Here is a 12355-nt window from a genome sequence, read left to right as displayed (position 1 = left end):
TTGCTGGTCTACTATCGTCGAAACAAACAATGTTTCTCAAATAAATGAATCTTATAGTGCAGCCTCAAAGTCTGTGTGTAGTGTTTCGATCTTGTTTTTCTTAACTTTGAATGTACACAAATAATATATATATATATATATATATATATATATATATATATATATATATATATATATATATATATATATATATATATATATATATATATATCCTATCACGCGCGTTCAACGCGCGATTTGAAACCTTTTTCTCTTTGTCGCCGGATATTTCTACGGTTGCGTAGCCGTAACAAAAATTAGCTACAAGATATGTAGGAAAAGAGCTTGGGGTTGCCGAATGCAAATTATGAAGCAATGAATTTTTAACTCGGGTTGTAAAAACTCCAAAATCTTATCGTTTGCTGAAAAGGTATTTAAATTTGTTTATAGTTTTATTTCCCTTGTGAAACTTCTGTGCGAATTATCTATACAGTTTTCAGCTGAATGGTTTTAAGTATTTTAGTGTTTTGCTTAACCGAGTGAAACGTAAATTGGGCTTTCTCTCGGAGACTCGGTGAAATTTTCACATTACTGGCGTCCTCCCAGTTCATGTCAGTAATTTTAAATATTTCTCTTCTCTGAATGCATTTTTAGAATATTTTGATTATTTGAAGATTAAAACTAGTTTATTAGAACTAAGTGAAAACTGAATTGTTCAATCGCGAGTATATTGCAGTCATGTATTGCATTGTCATGAAAGTACATTATATTGTGTAAATCACACATGATATAATATTTACTCTTATAATTAGGGTTTATTCTAGAGTTTAAAATTGAAATGGGAAATCCCCCTCCATTTCATAAAATGGGTACATTTCTGAATATAGCAGGGATTTTGTATGATTTTCTTTCATTAGTTTGATTTTTTCAGCACGATGTTTTAGAAATCCTGTAATAATGTTTGGTAACTTATTATTAGCATTATTGTAAATCTGTTTTTTTAGTCAGATTGTTTTCTTAAGTGTGGATCTTATTAAGTTTTTACCCTCAAAATCTTGAGTTGCAGCTATGACCTAAATAGGAAAGAGCCCAGTAAGAGATTTTTGGGCCATCTTAACTATAGTCAACTTGTTTTTCTTGTGTAATGTGTACCTCTCTTACATTGTGAGGGAGGTGTTATATGATTCACCCATCTGTTATGGTGCTTTATCAAGGAGATGATTGATGACGATGTTATTGCCCTGATCGAGCAAAATAATAAAATCAACTGAAATAAATGGATGGAGTAACAGAGGAGATATGGAATAGAAGAACACAAGCCTCCATATGTAAAAAAAATAACAATTTAATCAGTTACATAAACAATACAATTGAACATGATATTTAAATGATTCCCTTTCTCTGAGAAATAGAATGACCAAATTTGTGCAAAAACACAATTAGACAGTCTGTAATACCAAACAAAGGAAATTTCATTGAAGGATGAGTAACTGGTAGAATCCAAATTACCGGCATGTCAGCATAACCTGATAGCTTCTGGCCCTCTCCAAATCACTGTTGGCATAAGGTCAGCATTGCCATATTTCTTTTCATTCTTACTCTCTCTGCAGCCTCTTTGGGTCATCAACCGTAGCTTGGTTTGGGTCTGCACTCCTTCCCACTCTGCAGCACAGGTACCGTGCTGTTTTTGTCCCCTTCATATAAATATAATATGCAACATAAATATTCGTTACGGATCACTGCCATCTCACCTCTGTCTGCGTGGGTTCGAGTCTAGGATTCGGCCATGTGGGTATGTGAGAAAGCTTGCCAGTAGCTTCTCATGGGTCGGTGGTTCATCCCGGGGTTTTCCTGGGTTCTTCCTCCACCATTAATACTGGCTGCCATGCATAGCCTATCGTGTGCTGAAAAATGGTGTTAAACTCCACAACAACAGCAACAAGTTACTAGTTTAATGATGTCGATCAACACACACTGATTTTCTTAAGTTAATAGAATGCACAACATAAATACACAAATTAATTAGTGGACTTCATGTCTTAATTACATTGCTTGCTAACTAGTGATTCATTGAGATAGAGATAGTAAAATCAATTCTTTGCAGTCATGCTGCATATCATTTAGGATAGATAAATTCTCACAATTTGTTTCATGCATGGAATTCCTACAATACATGATTTCTTTTACATACAAACCACGAAATTTGAACACATTCATCTCAGTGAAATATTTTATGATTCTTACAATGTATGAATCGTATAACATTCAGGATAATGAATTGACGATTAACATCCTGAACACGAGGAAAATTGAAGTATGAATTTAAAATGAATAAATTCAGCAAATAGTTACAAACTTTATCATGATTGGATTTTAATTAGGACCACTAGGATAATTGACTGACAGATATGTTGATGTAGGGTTAAGTAGATGAAACATCAAAGTAGAGACAATCCAAGACATTTTTGGGCCATTTGAAATAAATGTCATAAAATGAAAATTTCCAGACATTATTAATATAGCTGGAATAGAGAGAATTATTCTAGCTTTGATGGGTGTGTTCAGTTTTTGGTGGTTAGAGAAAGTTTATCCTAATTGGCAAAGCAAAATGAGGTGTTTGTTTTCCCAGATGAAATTAAAGGTTTCAAGTAATCTTCCTTGAGAAATCAGTCATGCCCCTAAACAGAGCAAATCCCATCTTTTGCAGACAGCAAGTTATTGTAAGCCTAGCCCATATGGCAATCTTAATGGCTACTTTTCACACTGACCTTGACAAAATGGGCTGCAACAAAACATCTACAAAACGTTTGCACCATTACATATGTAATGTGTTAGTATTTGTTTTATTTTAGCACATTATCTTCAATGGTATCCCTGCAGCTTGTACTTTTTGTTTCTGTAAATTACTGTATGTTCAGAAATGTTATATATTGTTAATTTTACCCCCAAAATCCTGTTACTACTAATGATATTTAGGTCATTTCTGAAAGTTTAAATTGGAACTGTACAGCAGTCTTCATTTTCTAAACAGTTGTCATCTGCATTTAACACACTTTGGTACATTCCTTTAGTGGATACATTTTATTTCATTAATCTGGTATGTGTATAACCATTTTTATAACTTTTAGGCCAAGAAAAAATGTTCCTATCGAACTGGTTTTAAATTTAGGGTAGGTAGGTCATTTTTATTTAATCATGCAGGGGAAAAGTGCTAATGTTGGAATTGAGAAACGGAAGGTTAGTTGACCAGAAACATGCACATTTTTATTTAAAAAATTGGCATTACATACCTAATATCTTAGTGATGATCATTTCAAGAAGATGCTTATAGAAATGTCGACCGAACTGCAATCAATGGCTATCCAAATTCATGCAAATTGGTGATCTGAACAGAATTGCTTAAAGTTGATTTTATTTGTGGACAAAATGCATTTGCTAAACATAAATGATTGCAAATTTAGTAATAAATGCTATACATCTTCATAGTTGTCCATAGTGTGAACATAATAATAGTCCTTGTCTTCTCCCTATTCAGGTCTGCTCTTTCAACGAAGCAATGTAAACAAAATGTATCCATTATGATTCAGGTCTGCCTCTGAAAGTGCGATTGATTATTGCTCTTCAAATTTTATTTTAAAGCCATTACAGGTTCAAGTAAAAAATATAATTTAAATTCTAAAATGTATGCTTTTGAGTGAGAATCATGATTAAAATTGGTTGCTGACAAGAACTGGTAGTAATGCATTAGACATTATCATTCACCAGAAAAAAGAAATTAATCAGTTTGTAGGGTCAGATGCAGACAAATCTGTATGCCAAAGTATTAATATTTTTCATTATTCTTAAATCAGGATTGTATCCAAGGTACAGGAGTCATCCAAGATTATATTAAAAAAGAATTGTACCTCCCATTATAGAGGGGTATACTGTATTTACTGTATAACAAAATTATTTCCTGACAGACAAAAATATAATAAGTATTGTGACAAGCACAAACTCTACTGTAGAATAACATAAAACGCTACATGACTGCCTCATATTTTTCGTTGATTTTTAAAGATTATTAAAGCAGACATTCTTAACCTGCCATAGCTAATTAACACAAGTTTGAGTAAGCCATGGTTTTGGGAACAAATAGGAACTGAAGTCAACACCCAGAGATGCATTTTATTGATATCAGAACTCAGGATGCTGCGTGTTTCTTGTTCTGAACAATATCTGCATTTGGTAAAATAGAAATAAGCTTATATAATATCTGGTTCAATGGGGCACAGTCCCTCTTAATCTTTTCTGCTTCTTGCTACGACTGATTTATGATATGATGCAACTTGTCCTTCATTTGTATAAACTGGCTGAGTTGGTGTCATCCAAGAAAAAGAAACCACTTGTAGATAAGTTACAAATATTATTTAGTATGCAATGCAGTAAAACCTAGTTTCTTTTCCTTGAGCGATGTTCAGCATGTACATAAGAGCAGTTGATGTTTGAAAGAGACATCTTAAGGTGCAAGCTTTTAGAAAGACAATAGAAAAGATGGAAATTAGATAGAAGCCTGCATTCAGCTTTCAGTATTTCTCTCTCTCTTTGCAGGATAGTGTAGAAATTATGTCACTGCCAAACCATTGTTGAAACCCACAAGTTTAAAACTACATGTTCAAAAGGGCAAAGGGAGCCAGGATGGCATCAGAAGCAACTTTGGATCTTTATGAGTCAGCAATGAGCTCTATACAGTATTCAAATCCGCATGGAAGGAGATCATGGGATGATTTGCGTCAAGCTGTTAGGGAAACAAGAAAGTTGCTCCCAGCTTTTGCTAGCAGGATACCATCCAATTTTAAATTTAGAACCATCCAGACAAATCATGGACCAGTGACGAGAATTTACTTCTTGGGGATTCCACCAAAGAATAGAGAAAACACTCTGATATATGTTGATGTTCCCACACAACAACAGGATGAGGTGGGAACACTGCCTTGGTGTAATCTCCTTGATGCATTCCCAGCAGGGGCACCTGCAGGACAAATGTCACGTGAGGAACAGCTGCAAAGGGAGAGAAAACGTGTCGGAATCTTTGGAATTACATCCTATGACTTTGCAGAATCAGCAGGGAGATTTATCTTCCCAGCGTGTAATAATTTATATGTATGTGATGATCAAAATTTTAGTGTAAGTATTTGTTCACTGAACAATTTATTTCTTGGTGTGTTGTTTTGGGATTAAAACAATCTATAAAACTGGTCATTTCTGTCCACATTTACAGGACATGAAAAATCCTTTCTCAGGCAGCAAGGGATAGTGCCAAAAAATATGCTGGGCAAGCAGTTTTGTTCCCCCTTTCCCAGAATGCTGTATGAAATATGATGGAAACATTTGATTTTTGTTAGCTCGCCTCAGTGGAATAGAAGAGAGCTGTTGCACTATGACCCAACATTAGTATCAGCATCAATGTCTGCATGTATGAAAGCATATGCTTAAGTACAGACACATTGCATCTCATACATTTTTCTTGCTAGGTCATAGGCAGCAGAATGGAGTGAGTTTTGCAGCACCTAACTTAGGGTATGAGGCTAATGGGGCCAAATTTATATATGTTCATCTGAGATAATTCTTGATTAAGTTTTGCACACAGCTCAGGTTGTTTTTGCACCCTGTACATATACTGTTATGTCAGGAATTGTGAAAAGATTTATGTTGACAAGCACTACAATGACACTGTGACTGATATTTCATACTTAATTGATTTTAGTTATGTTTTATGATTTTTCATTTATTTCTAAAGCTCTGTTAATGCTAAATATTATCAAATTTCATCATTGTATGCATTTCTACCTGATCCTTACAACAAGAAAAGGTCACTGTGAGCTAAATTTCACATTTTGCAGCCTGTGTGTATATATTTTTATACATGAAATCAAAACTTAGTGTGGAAATGCATCTAAACAAATGCTATACCTTGATTATGAATTCGAATTTCTATTACACTTTATACAAAGTTTTCAGCTGTCAGAATGTAATGCCTTAGTTTTTTAATGGTGAGGTATGAAATAGATAATATAAAAAAGTTTGAATAAGAAAATAAAGTTTTTAAAAAATTGGATTGAGTGAATTTAAAAGAAAGTTTGAACATAAAAATATAAAAAAGTAAGGGGGAAAAAATTTGGGATGCTGCCATGAGTTGTGAACGAGTGATATCTTGTTTGGTGAGCGTTATACACAGACAAATGTGGCTTTTTATAAATAAGATAGTCAATTTGACATAATAATATATGCTATTTCATTATGTGTGACTTCTAAAGGGCAAATCAGTTTCAGTAAAAACTTTTTATGCAAAAAAGTACATACTCCCTATTTGATCAGCAAAATATGTTTTAATTTTGGGAAATAGACTTGTGCTGCAAATGAACCAACACAAAGAAGAAGAAAAAAATAAATGGGTGTGAATTCAAATCTGAAGTATCAAGCTACATATATTTAGAAATCATACATGTACCAAGATCTTTCTTTCTACATAGCCCATATTATATCCCACTTTTATTCCATATGGTCAACTTGTAAGGCACCTAACACTGTTTGCTAATTAACATATATATTCAGAATTAGGTTTTTTTTGCATGTATGTTGCTTGGTATATTTCTTCAAATCTTTGTTTAATTTAATGATGTTAATTCTAGTTTGTATATCTGGTACAATGTATTGCCTGGTGTTTACTCCTGTTTCTTTCATGGAAATGGAGATGATATATGATTGTACAGAAAACCACAATGCATTTCCAGTTATCAGTCTTGGGATTGAAACTAATTTTTTAGTTTTTAACTTGTTTTTATTTTTTTAAATTTTTAATATTGTTGTATGGGTAAAGTAATGTATGTGTATACTAAACATTAAATTTACTAAAAACAAATATTGTTATTTTTGTTGTGTGATATTATAAATGGGTAAGAATTCAATCCTTATATTATTACAGAAATGAGCGCATGCATTTCATTTTTCTTTCCATCTATTTCAAAGTCAGGGACTCCCAAGTTTATGCCAGGGACTCTCAGATATAGACTGGGAATGTGTGAATTTCATGAGTGAAGAGTCCAGGCTCCTCATCCTAAAATTCTGTTGAGACCCCTGGATTAAACATTTACAATTAGCTAATGACCCCATATGTTTTTTGCATGCTGTACATACATGAAACATTATGAGCAGAGGCATCTTAATAAGCACTTTTCCTTCATTGCAGAAGTAGTATATTTGAACAAATTGCACACTATTCTGCTGACTTCAAACAACCTTTCTTGAATGATGATGAATTCATGAATATATAGTCATACATTGAGAAACAATTAAGAATAGTACCATTTTGTAAATTCAGTTACATGATAAATATTAGTGAGTTTTGTTCACTATGACATAATCTGACATGTTTACTATTATGCCGTCACAGACATCATGATGCCAGCTGCATCATAGTTAAGTGTTACTCAGAGATATTTTAACTATAAACTCTTTTGTCATGGTTTATTCAGTGTTATAAAATTATTAGAACATTGTTTGATGGGTTCTGTGTTTTATAGTTGCCAAGTTGTAGTTCTAGAACCTTCAGTTATAATATTATAATAATCAATTCAAATTGATATTTTGTGCTGATTTGCAGTCAGAAGAACCCTGTATTCCACAACTTGTAAATACTGGTTGTCTGGGTGCTCGGATGGATCCACAGATTTGTCCAAATAATATCGACCTCGTGGCATTTGTACATAGTAATGATGTTTGGGTAACCTGTCTCTCCAGTGGGCAGGAAAGGCGTCTGACATTCTCACATAAAGGTAAGATTTTTAACATTACTCATAAAGCTGGAAAATGGTAAATTCTAAGAGATTTTACTTTTAAAATAAGAAATACTTTCACCAGACATTTTATGGGTTTGTTTGTAATAAACCCTTAGTATAAATACTCTGGAGGGTATCTATAATAATGTGGACCTGTATTGTATATGTGGATATATCTATTGTTTATTTATGTCATTGTAAATGGGGGTCATTTATAATAAACCCTTAATATAAATCCTTTCAAAATATATATATATATATATACGGTGTGACCCTGCTATAACACGGTGGTTGAGAGTCATAAAACCCGACCGCGTTATATACCGAACCATGTTATATGCAACCAAGTCAGTTAACTGAAGAAAATATACCCCCCCCCCCCAAAAAAAACAAAACAATTGGGGGTGGGAGTAATAAATGCGGGTGGTAAAATACGTGCTTCGTCAGCAGTTACCATCTTGAATTGATGCATATTAAATGAGAAATACACCTGTAGTGAAAACAGAGAAGACATAATAAAATAGTTATTTAGAGAACCATGAATTGGTACATATACGTGAATCCTGTTTATATATAAATGTCTAATGTATAGCATGAATAGAGTATCAACACCATGTACTCACCTGCGAACCTCATCATATGCACTGAATCCACAACACAAGTGATTCCATTGAAAATATGCACACACAGCTTTAAAATATTCATTAATTTTGTAACAGGTCATATTGGTCTGAATTCAGTGGAAAAACAGCACAATGATGAAACACATTTACTTTTAAAGTACATTCCAAGTCGGTAAAAGTAAGTTTGTGTTTTAAGCTGCCATTGGCATAAACTTTTTCCCGTCATGTTGGAAAATGCAAAAATCCATCAGATTCCATCACTTTTATTAAGTTTGGTACTGACTTCCTTTGAAGAAAAGATCTTTGCTGTTATTGAAAGATTGTAGTCGGCATTCTTTGATGAAGGGTGCATGCACTATCGATGTCACCGCTAAAGGACAGCTTTGGAGAACCAAATAAATGCCAATTTCTTATTGTGGTGGTAACATCAAATAACTGTATTACATGATTGAGACTGGTATTTTTTCCATTTGCTGAGTACGTTTTCATAACAGTCGGTGCTTCAAAGGTAATCTGTTTCCTTTGAAATTTCAGCAAACTATATTATCTGGGTACATTTTTAAAAAGGAATTGGCCGTCGTTTAGACTATTCTAGTTACTGCCCCTCCATGCCTACTGAATAAACGAATAAGTAAGATGTAATTTTTAAAATAATTTTTTCACATTTGTGGTAGTAGCGTGATGCTGCCTTCCATGCATGCATCTGAAAATTAACAAAGGGTCAACGGATGATAGAGACGCAGGCGTTCTGATGACAGGGATTATTACAGAAAACGTGAGCGTTCTGAAGGATTTAATTCTGAGTGAAACGAAGAGGAATTTTACTTACCATCCACATACAAATGTCAGTCTTTGTAAACATATTAATTACTAGCGATTGGCCGAAAATCCGATGAAAGATAGATTACGAGACGATGCCTCGTCCGGTTGAGCTCCATTACCAGAAATGTCAACAACAAAAAAGCGGATATTTCACAACATACAGAACTGATGCTAGATGTCAGGATAAGCGGATTATGTTATAACAATGCACTGTTTAGATGGTTGTCAGTATGGACAAAGAATTTGTTTATGTAACAATATATAAATTTCAGTGCATTTTATATCCAGTTTGCAGCTTTCTTTCATCGGGCCTCTGAATTTCTGCACTCCAAACCAATGGTTGTATATAAATGTTTAAACAGCCAACAATGTTGCCAACAAATAAAAAAGCCATATGGTATGTTTTTCAGCCAGTAAGGAAAAACAATCCAAGTTTGCGACATTGGCGAAGACCGACGCAGCCCCAGAATAAATTTTTTATGTGTTTTTTCTTCTTCTTACTTTTAAGAAGAAGAAAGAAAATACTTTTTCATGTACGATAAAAATACGTATAAAATTTCAGGAGCCAGGCCACAATCATCTTGTATTATTCATACGCAATCTCTTCCCCAAATGATAAGCAACGTTTTACATTTTTTTCATACTTTTTGAGATTTTTGTTTGTGCACAAGTAAAATACATGTATATGAAATTTCGGGAGCCACATCACGACCGCGTTATATCCGAATTCACGTTATAATGGAGCGCGCTATAGCGGGGTCACACTATATATCTGAATGTATATATATATATATATATATATATATAAGGTTTGTATAATATATGTGGACCTATAAGATATATTTATGGTATGGTAAATTGGGTCATTTGTAATAAACTGTTGCTATAAATACAGTATTGTATATTTATTGTATGGTAAATTGGGTTGGTTATAATAAGCCCATAGTGTAAATACTCTTTATGGTATATATATAAAAGAGAAAATATCCAAGGAGTCCCAAAAAGTTATAAAAGTTACAAAATTGAAAGAGAGATAAACATGTCTTTCTGTGTCGGTAGTGAAAGGATTTATATTTATGTCTCATATAGCAATGAAAAACACAGTTTCATCTTTAAAGTCAAGTCTGTTATGTTACTGATCTCAGAAGTTAACCCTCCCCTGTTAAGTTAGAAATCATAATTTTGGTTCTTGTTGTTAAAGTTGAGTTTTTTTCCATCATTGATAAATAGTGATGCCTTTTCTGACTGATTTTTGAGTATCCTTCTGTGATTTTATTGCAAATGAGAACTATATCCTCACATTTTATAACCAGTAAAATCACAGCAATTGAATGAAATATTACCTACATTTTAGTTGTTCCCTTTTTTAGGTACCGGTCAGCTGGTGACTGATCCTCTTTCATCCGGGGTGCCATCCTTTGTGATACAGGAGGAGTTTGATCGTTACACTGGTTTCTGGTGGCAGCCTGCTGACATGCCTCGAACAGATCCTCAGTACTGTGTAGTCACAGGTAGCTGGCCTCGTAAATACAGACTGCTTGTGGAGGAAGTGGATGAATCTGAAGTGGAAATACTTCATATATACTCCCCCAGCAGTGACAATGTTGGAATTGATGAGTATAGATACCCAAGGGCTGGTGAGTTGAATGGTCTGAAATGTATCAAAGCCATTACAGTAGAGGCAAAAGCTACAACATTTTTGGAATAACTTTGATGTTATATTTTATTGAAATGCATGACTTTTAAAGTTTCAGCACTTACGATTTTCGAATGTTGATTTGGAAGGGGCATATATTTATATCCTTGTCTTCAGGCTGTTCTTCTGTTTTATACATGGGCACAAATGCACACCCTGTGTTGGCACAAGGGTGTGTGTATTGCAACAGTTCATGCATATATCTCTGTACATATATCCTGAATTGATTATTATGCAATAGCACATAACTTATTACACTTTGATCTGTGAAACTGTATACTTATAGTCGTGGTATTAAGTACATACCTGTTTATATTTTTCAGGTCATTGTATAAATTTTTATGTTCTAACATAAATGGCAGAAGGGGGCTTACTGTTTTGCTGCTGTCCATCAAATGTGTCTGCATATCTGTACTTCTGTGTGCCCTTCCCATAGCTATTAGTGTGATAGCACACTGTACTTCTGTGTGCCCGTCTCATAGCTATTAGTGTGATAGCATACTGTACTTCTGTGTGTCCTTCCCAAAGCTATTAGTGTGATAGCACAAAAACTAATCAATTTAGAGCAATGAAGTTTTACTCTTTTTATCTTGGGCATAAGTGAATGACCTAATCAGATTTTCATTCCATTTTAAAAGAAAACAATTATACATTTTTCAGGTTATATCTAATCTTTTTTTCTTCACAAAATCATTTGGCATGATGAAGCAAAAACCACTCAAGATAAATTAATATTAGCATTCATATTTTTATATTTATATTGTTTTTGACATGATAAGAGTTTCTGTTGATTTGTCTGTTTGCATATATTTTTTTAATACTTTTTGCACTTGTTTTCATGATTAAGCAAGAACCACTTCAGTTAGACATGGAATTTTTTGTTGTTGCAAGCATGTGTAAATAACTTTTTACGCAGTTATGTCAGTTTTTCAAATATGTTGGCTTTTTAAAAACATAACTTTCCCTTTTTTGATCTGCAGTTGGGGATTACATGTTTACACACACACACACACACATACACAGATATGCACGTACGTGTTTTACATTTCAATCAGTTAATGATTTACTTTTTATTGCATTTTAAGCAACTTTGTGTGTGGCTGTGAGACAAACAATACTTCTGTTAGAAATTAGTCATATTACCATATTATCTGTGCTTCATAGACGTAGGTAGAGAGCTGTGGTGGCTCATTTGTTTGCAAATCCTTTCATCTGACCAGCCTTGGTGTGTGTCTTTGAGCAAGCTATTTTACTCGAACTGCCTAAGCACTAAATAACATACTGGTGTTTCTGTGCTGTAAAGTACCATACCAGACCAAATCATTGATACAGGTTGCATCTTGTATTAAAATCAATTTTCATGCAGTCTGTAAATTACACATTAAAGAGTTAAAGGTTATTCGTGTTCAGTGTTCAAT

At 33.7% G+C, this 12355-nt stretch overlaps 1 protein-coding gene across 1 annotated transcript in view; it reads left to right on the top strand.

Annotated features, from left to right (window-relative positions):
* Nucleotides 1-285: 285 nt before the first annotated feature.
* Nucleotides 286-12355, top strand: part of LOC149794205 (dipeptidyl peptidase 9-like) — a 78213-nt gene continuing 66143 nt past the window's right edge. The window contains exons 1-4 of the mRNA XM_089968312.1: nt 286-409; nt 4570-5145; nt 7622-7793; nt 10612-10878. Of these exons, the coding sequence (XP_089824438.1) occupies nt 4630-5145; nt 7622-7793; nt 10612-10878 (955 nt within the window). The 5' untranslated portion in view covers nt 286-409; nt 4570-4629. The remainder of the gene's footprint in view (nt 410-4569; nt 5146-7621; nt 7794-10611; nt 10879-12355) is intronic.

The sequence above is a fragment of the Sinohyriopsis cumingii genome, chromosome 8, assembly GCF_028554795.1.
Source record: "Sinohyriopsis cumingii isolate HCF-2022 chromosome 8, ASM2855479v2, whole genome shotgun sequence".
In the NCBI taxonomy this organism is placed as follows: Eukaryota; Metazoa; Mollusca; class Bivalvia; order Unionida; family Unionidae; genus Sinohyriopsis; species Sinohyriopsis cumingii.
The sequence above is the reverse complement of the archived record's forward strand: the minus strand, read 5'-3'. Positions and strand labels throughout refer to the sequence as shown.